Source organism: Phalacrocorax aristotelis, chromosome 1 (genome assembly GCF_949628215.1).
Source record: "Phalacrocorax aristotelis chromosome 1, bGulAri2.1, whole genome shotgun sequence".
Classification (NCBI taxonomy): domain Eukaryota; kingdom Metazoa; phylum Chordata; class Aves; order Suliformes; family Phalacrocoracidae; genus Phalacrocorax; species Phalacrocorax aristotelis.
The window spans coordinates 59914501-59930669 of NC_134276.1; the positions used below are offsets into that span (position 1 = coordinate 59914501).

The window sequence follows — 16169 nt, forward strand, 5'->3', positions numbered from 1 at the left end:
CTCTGTGGTGCTAAAAGGAATAATAAATAATACAGATTCATTGTCACAAATGTGAGTAGATACGGTTGAGTTCATGCAGTTTGAGGAAGATTGTCTCCTTTTTTTTTTATCATGTCTGTTTTCAGTGTAGAACTGTACTATTAAAGAATGAAGCATGAATATTGGCACTGGTTCCCGCAGGTCAGAGCAGGAAGATGGAAAAGGATGGATTAGGGAAAATTCTATAAGGAAGAAAGGGAGCAGGTGTGGTCTGCAATGAAAGAAATTGTTCCAAGAATAAGTGTATAAGAGTATACATCATAAGATTGGAAGAAGTCTACCTGAATCCTCAAAGCCAGTATCCTGCTATTGTAAATCGCTGCACCACACAGTCGATTTCGTAAAGGGATAGAGTTCCTTTTCGTACTTTTCCTTCCAGTTTGAAGTTGCAGAATCAATTGAGAGTTCTGTTATGCCAAACCTTGTGTTTTTTCTAATGTGTAATTTAGGTAGTTGAATCTATACGCTTGACTGTATGTTTAACTCTTCCATGCACTGAAGCTGCAGGCAAAAACTGCAGCTGGCAACTGATTTTTGAGAAATTACTTGAAACTACAGCTTTAATTTCCATTGAAACTATTGAGGAAGTAGCAAACTTTAGTTGTCTTGATAAAAGACTGCAAAATCTCAGAAGATGGCTACTTTGTTGGAGACAGGGTGCTGTGGTTTGCCTACTGAGAAGGCTCCATTAGCCATTGTTTATGAAGACTTCTGTGTGTAATTCGGGAGCAAAATTTGGCTTCCTTTGAGATTTTTCTTGCCTTCGTTGACGCAAGATATTGCTTAACGATATACTTCTGAGTAATTTCATTGTACAATACAATTTTAAATGCTTGAAAATATATTTATAGTCTTATTTCAGTCTTTTTATTTCTGATTTCTGAACTTCTGGGAGCTTCTCGCAAATTTAAGTGTTTCGTTGCCATATATACACTCTGTATAGAGGGTTTAAAATAATCGTGTTCAGAATTTGAAGGAGTATCAATTAGTATTTCATAAACAATTCATTATCTGCACTAGCATTTTCCCCCAACCTTTATTTCTAGATTGGAAAAAATTACTTTTAAATTAAACTAATGGAATGCTACATAATAGTATAACTGTTGGACATAACTGTCAAAAGGCCATATGTATAGCTCTGTTTGTTAATAGCAGTCTGTTATTGTTTCAGGTTTTGGCAGATAAACATGGTAATGCCTTGTGGTTGAATGAGAGAGAGTGCTCCATTCAAAGGAGAAACCAGAAAGTCGTGGAGGAAGCACCGAGGTATGAATTCTAGACTCTTGATGCAGCTTTGTAGTTCGTGAAAGCACTTTTGGAAAGCTGTTGATTTTATTTATTGTACATATGCAAGTAAATTTTATTGTATTAGAAGTCACTAAGAAAATAAATATTTAAGTTGTAGTCACTTGACTGTAATGCAGTTTTGAGGTTGTACTTGAGGGTGTTTTGCTCTTGCTTAATGATGTCTTTCTGTAAGAAGGAAGCAGGTGTTGCAGTGTTAATTTTTTTCATGGTCTTGTATAAAATGGATATGGATCTTACCAATCAAATATATGTGGTATGTGAGATGGCTTTCTTAATATCTGAGATTTTTCCTTTTCTTTGCCATTTGACGTTTTGATTTAAGAGTAAAATAAAGTACAGAATAAGTATTCATTTTACCAGATACAGATATCTGACTATATTACGGTAATTCTGAGAGGGCCAGATAATTCCCTTTTTTTCGATTTGACATGGAACAGGAAGTACTAAATACTCTGCACCACTTCTAGTACCTTTCGTGGTAGTGAACTACAGATGTAGGTGTCCACTAACTCAAAAGTACTCAGTGATCTTAATCCCACTGATTTCAAATGAAGCTGAAATACATTGCTGCCGTGCAAGGTACGGTCTTGCTGTGTTTTCTGTTGCTATGGCACTCATCAGAGAATATGTATAGAAAAAGGCAGAAGGAAGTTCTGATTTCAGAAAACCCAATATAGGTATATCACTACCTGTGGGAATTCCCTGTGTAATGTATTCACCAGCTGGGATGGGTTTGCTGTTATTTTATAGCACAGAACTACGCGATGCAACAATTCAGTATGTGAGGAAAAGCACATCATTCAAATGATGTTTATTTAGAGGCAGCCTCTAAGTTAATGTTGGATCATAATTGTGGGACTGGCACTGTTTATGGCCTAGACTTTAAAATAAAAAACAAGGTTTAAAACTAAGGCTACAAACCCACTAATAAATACTTAAATAGCTGTTGTTGCTTCCTGGTAGTGTGTGTGGATTTCTTGGAAGCCTTATGCCTAAAGATCTTACTATGTTTTTGTTTGCGAAGCATGAAGGCTTCAGGTCCTGATATAATGTGTGTGCATATACGTATGCCTAAGCACTTGAGAGGAGAGTCTTTTGCCTCAGAAGTACATGTAAGGCGTTGCCTACCACTACTGCCTGCTCATTCTCCATGCCTATGGTCAATTGAAGGACTGATACCTCTTTCTCTCACCAGACAACTGTGATCAGAATGTTTTCTTTAATCAGAAATATCAGCCTTTTAACTTTCTTGGGCTGCTCTGCTGGAGTTGCCAGTAAGTTTTCTCATATCTTCCTATAACTCTACAAGAGAGTGTGGGCAAGTCAATAGCTTCCAAAATTTGGCATGAAGTCTCTTCTTCCTTCTTACTGTTGAATGTTTTAGACTCTGCCGGACTTTTACTGACAGCTTTGGAAGCTTTGTCTGCCTTACAGCCACTTGCAGCTGGCTGCAGAACCCATTTATTTACAAAAGGTTACAAGACTGTTGCGGATAAGTAGGGCACTAACTTTTGTGAAACACTGTAGAGACCCTAAAGCCAAAAGTTAGCCCTTCCTGTGAGTGCTGTTTCAGTTAGTCTCGTTGATGAATGACTCCTGGAAACATCTTTTCTTATGTGGCTGGGTGGAGGAAATATGAAGTCCTCAGTAGTCCTTTCTTTCTCTGATTTTTAAATGGTAGCTGCCATTAAGAGCTCTGAGATAGGCTGAAGCTTTTTTCCTCTTCTTTCATGAAGCCCAGGAGATAGCGATGCTATAGGCTAAAATGTTTGTCTTTTCACAGTTTAGGGTTTTTGACTCTGGCCTCCTCTCAGGCTTCTTGATTTACTTTTTTCCTGTGGCAAAGTTCTCTTAAGTATCTAGTTTGAGACTGATTGTTATGGGCCTTTTGGCTTTGAGAATCATCTCTATGATTTTCTTAAAGCTACGTCTGCAGCCATTGAACTTATCCTTATGGGATCATTTTGTGTTGGAATGTCCTGTTTTTCCAGTGAAGTTCAGTCTCTTGTAAAAAAATGTAAGTCTCTTGAGGAGGGAAAACTCTTTAGTTTGCACCTTGATGAGGTTACAGTATTCAAGAGAGCCCTGGTATTCACGGTGGTCAGTCGCCCAGCTTCGAACAGGAGACCGACAAACTTTGCTTATACACTTTTAACAGTCAGTTGTCCTATTCTGTCTTTTCTGGGAAGCAGAAAGTAAGACACATCTGATCTTCGCCAATTTTTTAGTTAGTGCTGGGCAAAGTTAGTGCTATGCAAAACTTCCAGTGATTTACAGTAACTTTCTTTGCTTCTAGCTTCACATCTTTTTGGAAGATGCTGTTGGTTTATCATTCCACCACAGAGGCTGAAATTTAAACAGATGAGTAACACTTAATAGTCTGTTGTTGTTCCTTAGTTCAGTTTCTGTTCCTTCTCTGCCCAAACTCTTTATTCATTTTCAGAGAAAGTTGATATGAGATGGTGTGCTTTGAAAAGAAAAAAGGTGAAGGTGGTGTTGTATTTTCCTGTCTGCTAGAGTGATTAATAATGGATTCTTCCCCATGTGGGGAAACAAGGCCCATAAGCTTATCAGAAAACCCACTGATCCTTTAGGATCAACTGGAGTTCAAAGCAGTGCTCTTAAACTTTATTTTGGTGAGAGCAGGTGTCCTATCTAACTGTTTCAGAACCCGTTAGAAGCTTTTTAAAGCCCTTCAACTTTTGTCTCACCACTTGGGTGAAAGGGTGTCTAGCTGTTAAGAGGCACTTGGCTATCTGTACTATTTGATGCCCAAAGTTAAGATTTTGGAATGTTGTTATGGAGAAGTGCCATGCAAAGGCCCTTCCACTCACCGTGATCATCTGGCACTATCCTTAGCAGTCAGAGATTAAACATTTGATCCTCCATGGAATACCATTTAGAATCATAGAATCATTTAGGTTGGAAAAGACCTTAAGATCGAGTCCAACGTAACTAACCTACCTACCTAACCTGGCACTGCCATGTCCACCACTAGACCATGTTCCTAAGCACCACATCTGTGCATCTTTTGAAGACCTCCAGGTATGGTGACTCAACCACTTCCCTGGGTAGCCTGTTCCAGTGCTTGACAAACCTTTCGGTGAACAAATTTTTCCTAATATCCAATCTAAACCTCCCCATGCGCAACTGGAGGCCATTTCCTCTCGTCCTATCACTGGTGACTTGGGAGAAGAGACCAACCCCCACCTCGCTACAACCTCCTTTCAGGTAGTTGCAGAGAGTGATAAGGTCTCCCCTCAGCCTCCTCTTCTCCAGGCTAAACAACCCCAGTTCCTGCAGCCACTTCTCATAAGACTTGTGCCTAGACCCTTCACCAGCTTCATTACCCTTCTTTGGACATGCTCCAGGACCTCAATGTCTGTCTTGTTGTGAGGGGCCCAAAACTGAACACAGGATTTGAAGTGCACTCTCTATCATATCTCAAAATGCTGAGCTTCAGGACACTGGGTGTTAAACCTTCTCCCTACATTTTCAGGCCTTTCCTGGACAAGTAATGATGGAACAGTGCCCTGCCATTGTATTCTGTACTAGCATGTAAGGTCTGTATTAGCATGCACAGTGAGCAAGTCCTTAGAACTTGCTAGCTGCCTGCTTATTCTCTGTTGTTGTCTCTTTTTCTCCAGCGATTTCATGTCCTTTGGGTTAAACCTTAGCATCCAAGACTTTCAGAATAAGCTGATTCTTAGGACAGTCTCTCAATTTCCTAAAATTTCCCTGAGTTTCACCTCAGGCAGGAAATAATTTGTATATTATGGGGTTTTTTTTCTTCCTAGCTGTATATATTTAGAGTTGAGATTCTTATCTATCCTAGATGTTAGTTTTGTGGTGTCTTTTTAAATTGAATTATGTTCTTTCAGTTTCAGTTCAAAGGACAAAAATGTTTCTTTTTCTGTCTGTGACAAAAAGATCTAAGAGGCAGGAGATTTAAAAGGGAGGCTAGTTTACCAGTAAGTGACTGCATTAGAATGCAAGTGAAACAGTTAAACTATTTTTGACCTTTTTTGCATGCCCCACTGTTAGCTTCTCTCAGGAATGTTTCTGTCCTTGGAAGGTGCACAGACAGCAGCTTCTTTCACTTTCTCTAACGACTAAGCTCTCTCTGAAAGATCTCACTATGATGCCAAGTACTTCTGGCTCATATTCCAAATTAACTGCCAAGGTGCTACTTGAAGCCACCGACAATTTGAATGTGTATAGGCAAGAACTTAGGGTATGTTATTGAACTAGACTTTATGTACAAGCTCTCCTTAGAGTTGTGCTGCATGTATGTGTATCAGACTCTAGTCTGATGATTACTAGCCTGATCAGTCTAGAAATCCTTGAAGGATTTTGGGTTAAGAGAAACAGAGTCTGTTCTGTGTGACTGTGTACGTGATTCATAGGTGGGCACAGTTTAGATGTGGGGGAAAAACTGTATTCTCGAATACTTTAGCATATTTATGCTCATTGTGTGGTAGTATATAATAGGTATCTCAAAGGAAAATGCTTTTTGTAGATAGGTAATTTTTTTTTTTAAACAAACAGTATGCTTAACTATGTCCTAAGAGCAGGTAAATTGACATTTAGAAAATGAATGTACTGTTCTCTCCCAGGGTAGTGGTATCTTCTGAGGAAGAGTAAATGTTCATGATTTTTTTTTCTTGTCTAAGCTGAGCAGTAAATGTCCACTGACAGTGTAACGGTCTACTTTTCAAAATCTCAACCTTATCCATGAGTGAAGGTGTTGGAGATATTTTGGGAAATATTATCTGTTGAGCTAGAAGTGGAGAGGTAACATCTTGCCCATGTGGTCATCTCTCTAGATGTAGAAACAATGGAACAAAACAGTTGTATTGTCTTTGATCAACTTTAGAATAGCTTAAAGAAGGTCTGACAAGTGAAATGTCAGGTCTCATCTTTTTTTTTTTTTGGTGCTTTTATCATGCAAATCCTTTTTATTTTGCACCCTTCATGCTGCCATAGGAGCTATTTGTTTGAAAGAATAACAGGTATATGTGTGAGAAAAAGATTTGAAGAAAATCAAAGTAGAAGTCAGGTTTAAAATGCTGTGTTTTCAGGTGATGCCTAATTAGATTGGAGAAGAGTAATTTTAGTTGTAAAAGCTGCCTTGTTAAAGAAGGGAGAAACAATGTATGCAAAAGGTAAAGCAGCAGAGGGGAGTAGGAGAACTTTGGTTAATTAACCTAGGTGGTTGCAGGGATGATCTAGTCATTTAGAGCATAAAACTTAACCACGTGGCAGAGATCAAATTTAGCAGTGTGACACCTCTGTTCCATTCTTTGGCTACAGCAGGAGGAGAACAGAGGTCTCAGATGTACATTTAACAAACATAGCGAATATACCACTGTAATAAGGGGGAGTAACTGTCTTCCATCTGTATGAGAAATAATGGTTATTCTAGAAATAAAGTATGAAGCAGGTATTGAAAAGGTTCTGTTCTTCATAAGTCACTAATCGACCTTTCATGATCCAAGCGCTGCAGAAGCTCTAAATTGAATTATAGTGTTGGTTTTGTGTGTTATGCTCTTATTCAATCAAAATAAGAAATATTATGAAACTCTTACATATCCAGTGCCTATTTTTGATAGGTATGTCAATTTTGCACATCTTTGGTTTTTCATTGATCTCATGTAGGATCTGATAGTGTTCTTGGGATCAGGCTTGACTTCCTTCTCCTATTGATCCTGTTGTTTGCCAGGAAGGAAATTTTTTCCAAAATTCTGAAGATGCCTGCTCTACTGTCCATCAGAATCTGCCCGTGTGGGTACTGGACAGACAGAGGTGCTAAGTAACACTTTTCTTACAGAGGAAAGGGTTCTATTGTCTCCCAGTTTGTCTAGATATTTCTGTACTTTTTGTGTCATGTCAAATATGGTTTGTTGTGGCAGAAGCCTCTAGCTCTTCTGTGAGTTCAGGTCTCAGCGAAAAACCCCATAGTACTGAAAGGTAAGTCCTGACCCAGCGTTGGCTTCTGTCCGAGTGCAGTCCTGGGTCCCAGATGGAGCTTCACTGACTTTGATGGAGCCACTTCAGATACATGGAGGCCCCTGATTGTTTCTTTGTAGAGTTAGGACTCTCTGTTGAGGATACCTCAAGAAATATGTAACATTTGGTATTTTTGTTTTAAACAGTAACTTAGAGGTAGGATAGGAATGACTTCCTATTCCCTTAAAAATATTTTAAAGTGATAGCTGAATTATGTGCCGAATGTAAGTGACTGCAGAAATATTATAAGCATATTTATAAGCTCATATAAGATGAACAGCTACATGTTGTCTTTCACTGATCTTCAGTGTATCAGGGTGAGGGGCAACCAGTTTCACAGCTTTGATGGAAAGCTGCAGAAATCTTTCCAGCTCTAAATTAACAATCAGCATAGGTTAATCTAAATCTGGTTTTGCAGTGCAGAGTAACAGTGGAATATGTACCTTCCTGAGTCTTTCAATTCACTGGGCCAATGGAAGTGGCATGTTGCTCTCCTAGAATGAGAAAGCTTGGCATTTGGGCAGTGTTCTTGGTGGCTCCCAAGGTGGATCTACTCTTTGGGTGCTCTTGAGTGTGTCTAGGATTTGTGGAAAGGAATGAATGCAGTTAACAAACAGGGATAACTGGTCTTCAGCATACAGTAAAGCTGAGAGAGAAATTACAGGATATGAAGGTCATGTCATTATATTGTTGACAGTGTTGTAGTTAAATACTATGAATGTCTGGATTGTCATCATTGCAACCTTACTCACCTAAGAAGCCCAAATAAATACATCATTAATTTCCAAAACTTCTTTATTGCATAGAATATCGATGAAACAGCCATGCTGTTTGAATTGAGTCAGAAAACAAATTCCCCTTAGGCCTCCTGTCTTGTGTTTTGGCATTTGTATTTCCATTGGATGGATTTTTTACAGTTTTTTTTGCCTTATGTAGATATTAATATATCTATTATATATAATATAAATATATATAAAATTTCCCATATATGTTAATAGATACGCCTTCTAAAATATAATTGATTTATATGTGTTTATTTTCATTTAACTTACATTATTACAGATTTCAGTGTTCTAAAAAAGTTGTGTTGTGTAATTTTGTATTTCAGGGATCACTTATTTATCCTGAATTTCCTGTATATTAGCAGTAATTGTGAAGCATGCAGTACATCTATTTAGGAACAATATAAAAGAGAGAACATGCCAAGACTGTCAAATGTATGCCTTTAGAAACTTAAATAATGCTGTCGTCTTTTGGTGGTAGTTTAAGCAGAAGATGAAATGATTTAATTATTTTTTTAAATTAAAGAAAGGCATTGTTTCTGTATTGTAGCACTTTTCTAGACCCTGAAACTCGAAGAGCAATGGGAGAGCAAGCAGTAGCTCTTGCCAAAGCAGTAAAATATTCCTCTGCTGGAACAGTAGAATTCCTTGTGGACTCCAGTAAGAATTTCTACTTCTTGGAAATGAATACTAGGCTTCAGGTAAGAAAAACAGCTCTTCAGATTGAGAAAAGTGTTATTTAAAAAAACAGAACATAACCTCCTTCCATACTTAGGGGTCTGCTCCTGCAAAGACTTACACATAACTAACTTGACGCATGTGAGCACTTCCCACTGAACTTAAAAGATCTGCTCATTTAAGTGAGGCTGCATATACAAAACTTTGCAGCAGTGAGCCCTTACACAGCACTCAAGTAAGTGTTCGGAGCTTTTGCTCTTTGTTACACTTGACCTAAAGACCTTGCAAGAGGTCACTGTTAAGTGCCACTGTGAGTTCACAGTAAGTGGCTAGCCACTGTGCTCTGATGCTTTTCCCCACTGGTCCCTGAGGTTTCTTTTTTCTTTTTCATACTTTGATGATCGCTTGCTGAGTTTCTCTAGGAGGGTGATTAAAACTATATGTGTATATCAGCAATAAAAACACCAGCAATCTGCATATGATTGAAATTGTGACTGGAATGCAACTGTGTAAGAAGCATGCTGACATGGTGTAAGATTTTTGTAGCAACACATGTAGTTAGTAGTAGGTGTTATAACGCACACTGCAAATGAATGGACAAATGGTGTTTTATGGAAAATCCCCTCTGTCTGTTATTTGACTGTTATAATGCATTTCTGGTCATAATCTAAGAAAACAGGCACATAAAGTCTGGATACCATTCTCAAAGATGGGAAGACATTTCAACTTGTAATCAAGTAAATTCCATCATTGTTTTTTTCCTTTTCTCACTTTGTTAAATAATGCCAGAAAAACTGAAATGTAGAATCAAGCAATAGAGTGATGTAGCTAAAACAGAATAAGAAGTTCACCTCATAATTCAGACATCTTTGCATGACTTCGTATAACGGCTGGATAAATTTATGCTTTAGGTAAAGAAGTGAGAGAGGATTTGGGGTACAAAGCCGGAGTAGGAGTGTTGCAATCTTCCCCTGCAGCAGGGTAAGACTGCTGGTAAAATTTGCCTTGCCTTGCAGGACAGCAGTGTTTTTTTTGAATTAGTCATGACAGTTATAATTCACGTTTGTTTTTTTTTTTTGCTAGGAGTTTTCTAGGCACAATCTGGTCGACTTTAGATTCAGTTAGAGAGGGTGGTGGTTAGTGGCAATACATAGTTAATTAAATTATTATGAAGAACTTCTGTCACTTTGGTCATATTCTTTACACTTTTCCTAATCTTGCAGTTTTTGAGAGGACAGTTTTTAGTGACTCTCCATGTTCTTGTTTACATAGAAGAAAGTTAATCTATGGTTTTCAAAACCATTTCCTTGCTGTAGTATATTATTGCCCATCATTTCCTAAATGGAATTAATGATAGAGTACCCTTGGAGTTGATGCTTTTTGTGATTTAAGATGTTATCTTTGCTGTGTTGTGGTGTCTTCTCCCCCCAGTGCATAGTGGTAGGTGTTCGAAGTCCCAAACCTCAAACTTGCTTAATTGTAGAGGTCTCCACATACACAGTAAGAAAGCTTTCACAATTCCATCTTTAAGGCCTTTAAAGGCTCTTTTTGAAACATAGCCTAAGCAGTCTGACAATTCCCTGTAATAGCAGACTTATTCTTTCCAACTCTTAAAGAAATTTACTAATCTTAAATTACAGTACTTGTGTAGATATTCTCTAATTCCTCTATCCTGGCTGTGTATTGTCTCTAATTAGCATTTCAGCTTGAGGCAGGAGAGTAGTAATTTTCTCTGATCCTTCCCCAGGCTTACCCGATTGATCTGTCACTTCTCCCAGGTCTCAGGCTTTATTTTCTGTTCAGCTAACACTTATGCAGCTAACATCTTGTTCTTGCTCCCTTCTATTAAGAGCCGAACATAGAAACTCTAATGAAGCTTGTCCAGATTTAACTTCAGAACCAGGAGATTCTCTAGATATCCCTGTGTTGCTTCAGCCTTTTCCTTTTTCATTGCCTAACTGTGAACAGTGGCTAACAGGCTCACCTGCCCTGTTTTTGTTGAACACTCCACAGCTGGAAGGACTCTCCTAAACCATGGACATCTGATCCATAAATGACGCTCCTAAGGTCTTTGTTAGTGTGCATTACAGACACAGCTACCTGTCAGCATCATCAGAACATGTCTACTAAATTATGTAATTTCCTGTCTGTTATAACGTTTCAGCAATCTCTAACCAGATCACCGTAGCATTTTTACTTTAGATATAGACTTCAGAATACACTTGCGTAAAGCTAACCAAACTGTGTCCAATACTTTGCACTGCCTGTTGATTTTTTTCCCCTCCCTCCCTTTGGTGTATCTGTCAGATATCTTCTAGTGGTTTTTGTAAATTATTTTGCAGTAATTGAGAGCTGTATTATTATTTGGCTGTCTTTTTGCAGAACTCTTTGGGAATATACCTTTTCTGCTGTATAGGTCTGCAAAAAAGTATAAGTAGCACCTTACAGGAAGTTTATATTTTATTTAATATTTAAGTGTTGCTGCAATACAATATGAGGTTGGAAAGTGGAAAAAGTTGGTGAATCAGCTCCATTGTCTCTTGTATGCTACACAAATCTGTTACAGATGTTTCACTCCTTCCAAGTGATTCAGCTAGAATGATTTATTCTTTGCTGTGGCAACGTACTTTCAGTTGTATCTGCTGCTCTGCCATCTTTCGGAGGCTAGCTGATAAGTATGAGACACGAGATTGGATAATTGCATAGCAAAACTAGTTATTCCTACTTTCCACAAGAAGACATAGAAATGGCTGCAGCTACAGGAGAACTTCTGTATGTTGTCATTTAGGGCACTTTTGGGGTGGTTTTCAGGCAGCTTACATCTGTTAGGATTATTGAGGCAGACCAGATGTTGAGTATCTAATTCTTTATAGCTGCTCATGCTGTGGTGTGCTTTGCGTTACCTGGTTGTCATCAGCCTAATCAAAGGCAGTCATAGTCCAAAATAGCCAAACAAGAGCTTTGAAATAAATAAAAAATTTCTGGCCCTTCAGATTGATAGCTGTTCTAACTTCCAAATTGTGTCAACATCTCCTTATGCTACCATCAGAAATTCTGGTTTTCACCTGAAAAATCTATTCTGCTTTTCAGGGGAAGATTAGAAATGTTCCTCTTTATAGACTCTCTTCCTGTGAAGTCAGTCTGTAAATAAAGAATATCTGTTAACACATGGGGCTGTGGTGTGGCTAAGCTTCTTACATGTGAATCGGTAGGTGACAGCAAAGGGAAAATATCACATATTCTAGAAGTTTGTAGAACCTTGAAACGAGAAGCATCTCTTGTTGGCTTCAGGAGAACCGAGAAAAGTGTGAAGAGCAGTGTGAAGAGAACACTTACCCTGAATACAGTTTGTATGTCTTTGTCTCAGGTCTGCTGTCAACCTTCTGCCTCCCCCATGGGTTGTGCAATTTAAACAAGTGGGCACTCCCATCCTCCTCAAAACATGACTAAATATGCGTAATCTGATTGAAAAGATTGTATAGACTGTATTCAGCACAGTGGAGTTGAGAAATCCGGTAACTTGAGTAGCAGTGTGTTTTTTCTGCATGTGACAGTTTGAATATTTGTCATAATGTTTTAGGGAATAAAAGTTAATTTTGACATGTTTAAGAGATTTATTGAAAGCAAATGGCACCTCTGTATGTTTTTATTTTACAGTTAATTGTAGAGAGTATTATATGTAAATGTTTTCAAGTTCTTTTAAAGAAACTTGGTTCTAAGGCATGAGGTGAATGTAAATAAACTTCCATAAACCCATAAAACATTACCCAGTGTCAAGATTTTTTGTTCATCACTTTCAGAGTTTTCACCAGATTTTGCTGACTCTGGAAACTGTTATATTCCACAGCTTTGTCTTTGTACGAAACTGGCTGTGCCTGGTGTAGAAGAGAGGAATAATTTTTACATGCAATATGTCTGTCTCTGTATCCCTTTTCATCTATTTGTTCTCTTATGAAAGTATAAAAAGCATGGCTGGGAAATGCCTAGAAGTATGTAGAAATCCCGTTGGTGACTGGCTGGAGCTCCACTGCTTATAAGCTGCTGGTTCTCACAGTCTTTTAATGGTATCTGTATTCTGTTGCACATCATTAGGCAGCACCTGCTACACGTTTGCTCAATGAAGGAGAGAAGTGCTGGAAAATATTGCAGCTGCACTATATAAACAGTAGCAGCAAAATATAAATAGCCAAGTGATGAGCTGAGCCTGGATTGCCAGCTAAAACCACAGAGAGGTGGTGACTTTGGTATCTGTGGCAGACCCCTGGGATGGCAGGAGGTGGTTTTGTTGTCTTGGTGTGTGTAACTGCCTGGAGGATGAATTGTGATAGGTGGGCAGGAGTACAGGAGCAGTGAAAGGGGCTGTCAGGATTTAGAGGAGTAGGTTTCTGCAAAGTCTGAGTGGTGGGATCTCAGTCTCAAGTGTCTGTTTCTGCGGTTTGCTGAGACTCTTCATATTTCGTAACACCAGAATCTTGTTTTACTGTGACGCTTTGCTTCAGTCATTTAAAATAGGCTAACGAACAGTGTCAGATGGTAAAGACTTTCAATTGCTGCCAACCTGGACTGAATTTGAACTACTGACCTAAAGGTGAAAGGTCTCTTATCCCATTACCAATCCCCTAAGCCCACCAGAATCCATTCTGCACACAGTTTATACCAGCTGTTCACGGCCATTTTTAGAACCAAAAGAAAAGGTGATTTTGCTGCCAAACAACACTTCTTCACACAAGAGGGTCAGTCGACAACAGTTAACCAGATTTTTGCCACATTCCTGCCTCCTAATGCAACTTCCATGATGTAGCTACTGGTTGTCTGCTTTTCAGGCTTCCCAAAAGAACTACAGAAAAGCATTGCTAATTGTTGTTGACAGAAGAGAATGACATTGTTTGTGTAAGTCACTGAATCTGAAAGATGCCATTAACAGTGCTGCCAGGGCATGGAGTGATATCTTAGAGACAACATTACCACGTAACTATCATAGAATGCTATTTTAAAAGTAGGGGAAAAGGAGGCTTCCCTCCATTTTTAATCATTAGAGAAACAAAAGATCATTCTTCAAAGGGTACATGAGTTTTCTTCCTTTCATGAATTTCATGTAAAGAAAACCCAAGAATGGCTGCAGTGTGACCAGAGTCACCTTGACTGAAGTACTCTGAGAGGGCTTTAATAGTGCTGCTAAATATAGTGAAAGCAGGAATTGTATATTTAGGAAAGAAAGTGTAGGTTTTGTGGGTGCAAGTTCTTTTTATTTTCTTACATGGCATATGTAGTGGAAAGGAAGTTGTGTGGAATTACTGAATTGTGAGATTTTTTTTCTTCTAAAGTGCAGGATGTTGATTGAGAAAAGTGTTGAAATTGTGAGCTAAATAACTTGTTGATATAAAGTGTGTGCTGTTTGTTTAAAATACAGAAAAGACAGAGTCAGGATTCATAGGCTATTGAGTGGTTTCTCTCCAGTACAATAACGAAACAAATCCTTGTAAAGGAAAATTGACAAAGCTGAATCAATGATTATTGGAAGATAACATCCTATAAGGAAAAAGATTAATTATTTTTCAAAGTTATCATAGGCTGTTATTAAAAAATTAGGTGGTACAAAATGTTTGTGCATTAGGCTTTCTCCTGCAACATCTTACTTAGGAAATGATAAAAGAATTCTACCTAAGTATCTTAGTTTATGGAAACTCTTATAGTACTGGTTGCACTCCATTCTTCAATCACATACTAATAAATCAGAAAATAAGCAGCAACTCATATTATATCTATAGATAAGGACAACATTGGAGATTGCCTGTTACGTATGTGTGTGTTTTCCATTCATTCTGTACTTTAATCCAAATATCATCTCTTCTCTAGCAGCCTTAATGAAAAGCTGTTTTTTACTATGTGCCCCCAAACCCCATATACATGGCCTTGTGAACTATTTTGTGGAAAGATGATGTGACCCTCAGAGTGCTCCTGCTCAAAGTATTCAGGGAGTTGGCGTGCTGAAGAGCAGAACATGTTTGCACCTCTGCTGCTGTTCAGTTCTCCGAAATAGAAACCAGGCTTACTGAAAGAAAGAGGGCTGAGAAGCATCTGTAGGTTGATGGGTTTGGGTCAGTTGATACTAGATTTGGCTGCTGAAGAGAAGCCCGTGGGATTCCAGGTGAATCACGTTTCCTGGAAACTGAGGTGTATGTTGAAAGTTATTTTTGAGGTTATTTATCTGAATGTAAAAGAATATGTGACACCAACTAGGGACTTAGAGTGGGTGGGGTGACATAGGCTGTAGATTGAAGTCTGCTGAAATTTAGATTTTGTTAGCTGCTGTGGTCTGCTTGAATGTTCCAACTGGTGTGAGTAACTTGATGCCTTAAGCACACAGGGGCAAGAGAACAATCTGTGAGAGTATCCAGAAGCGTTTGCTATTAGATCTGAGTACCTTCATAGTCTTGAGAAAAATATGTCCTGAAATTATTCCCCTGAATATAAGGGGGGCAGTCATCGCTAATTTAACTCTTAACTCCAACGGTTCATAAAAATCGCATGACTTTTTGTAGCTGTGGATGAACTGCAGTATGGTAAAGCTTTAAGACCGTTGGCAATCACAGAACAAGACAAGAGTTAGCAGCCTCTCCTTACTGTTCTGGGGATGGATGCTAAGTGGACCGTGATGTTGGCAGGTTCCCCTAGCTCTTCTGTTCCTGCTTAACCATCTATATACTAGGTCTTAGTTGTTATTTTCTTACAGGCTTTGCCACCAGTGTTGCTTGCTGTATAAACTGAAAGAGGGTACGGCAGCAAAAACACTTGTAATGCGCACAGGGAAGCTGATTGCTGTAAGGTGTCTGAAGAGCAGATCTGGTACAAAGGGGAAGCATTTTCCCTTTACCCTGTATGGATGTTGCTGGCCGTAACAGCTATGGCTTTGTGGACTTGAAAGCAGGAACATAAGTGGCAATTTTTTTCAGAGAAAGAGGTGTGTGTGTATCACAGGAGGTTGGGAGTAAGACTTTTTAAAGGAGACATGTATTGTACTTAAGTGCATTGAAATGATGACTTGTTATAAATTGTTTATGACCAGACTTGGTATCAGTAAAGGAACCGATAGCAAAGGTGATATTTCTGGCAGCTAACTAATTGAGAGTTATCACTGATCAATTTTTCTGCTTGTCCTGTTGAGAATAAGGTACAGCTGCCTTGATATAGCTCTGATTGGTAGATTGCTTGCTGCAGACATGTCTGGTTTTGCCCTTTCTGTTAACGATGGAGATAATGTGTGAATTCACCCACTATCATGTAACCATACCACCACTGGCTCTTGCCTTATTGGCTGGAGCTTCACTGGCAAGATCTTGGATGAGCTGACTA

At 38.7% G+C, this 16169-nt stretch overlaps 1 protein-coding gene across 2 annotated transcripts in view; it reads left to right on the top strand.

Moving 5' to 3' along the window:
- The window catches only part of PCCA (propionyl-CoA carboxylase subunit alpha), a 293304-nt gene that overhangs the window by 109276 nt on the left and 167859 nt on the right, over positions 1–16169 (top strand). For both annotated transcript variants that reach the window (XM_075090133.1, XM_075090123.1), the window contains exons 11-12: positions 1211–1305; positions 8689–8839. In XM_075090133.1, the coding sequence (XP_074946234.1) occupies positions 1211–1305; positions 8689–8839 (246 nt within the window). The remainder of the gene's footprint in view (positions 1–1210; positions 1306–8688; positions 8840–16169) is intronic.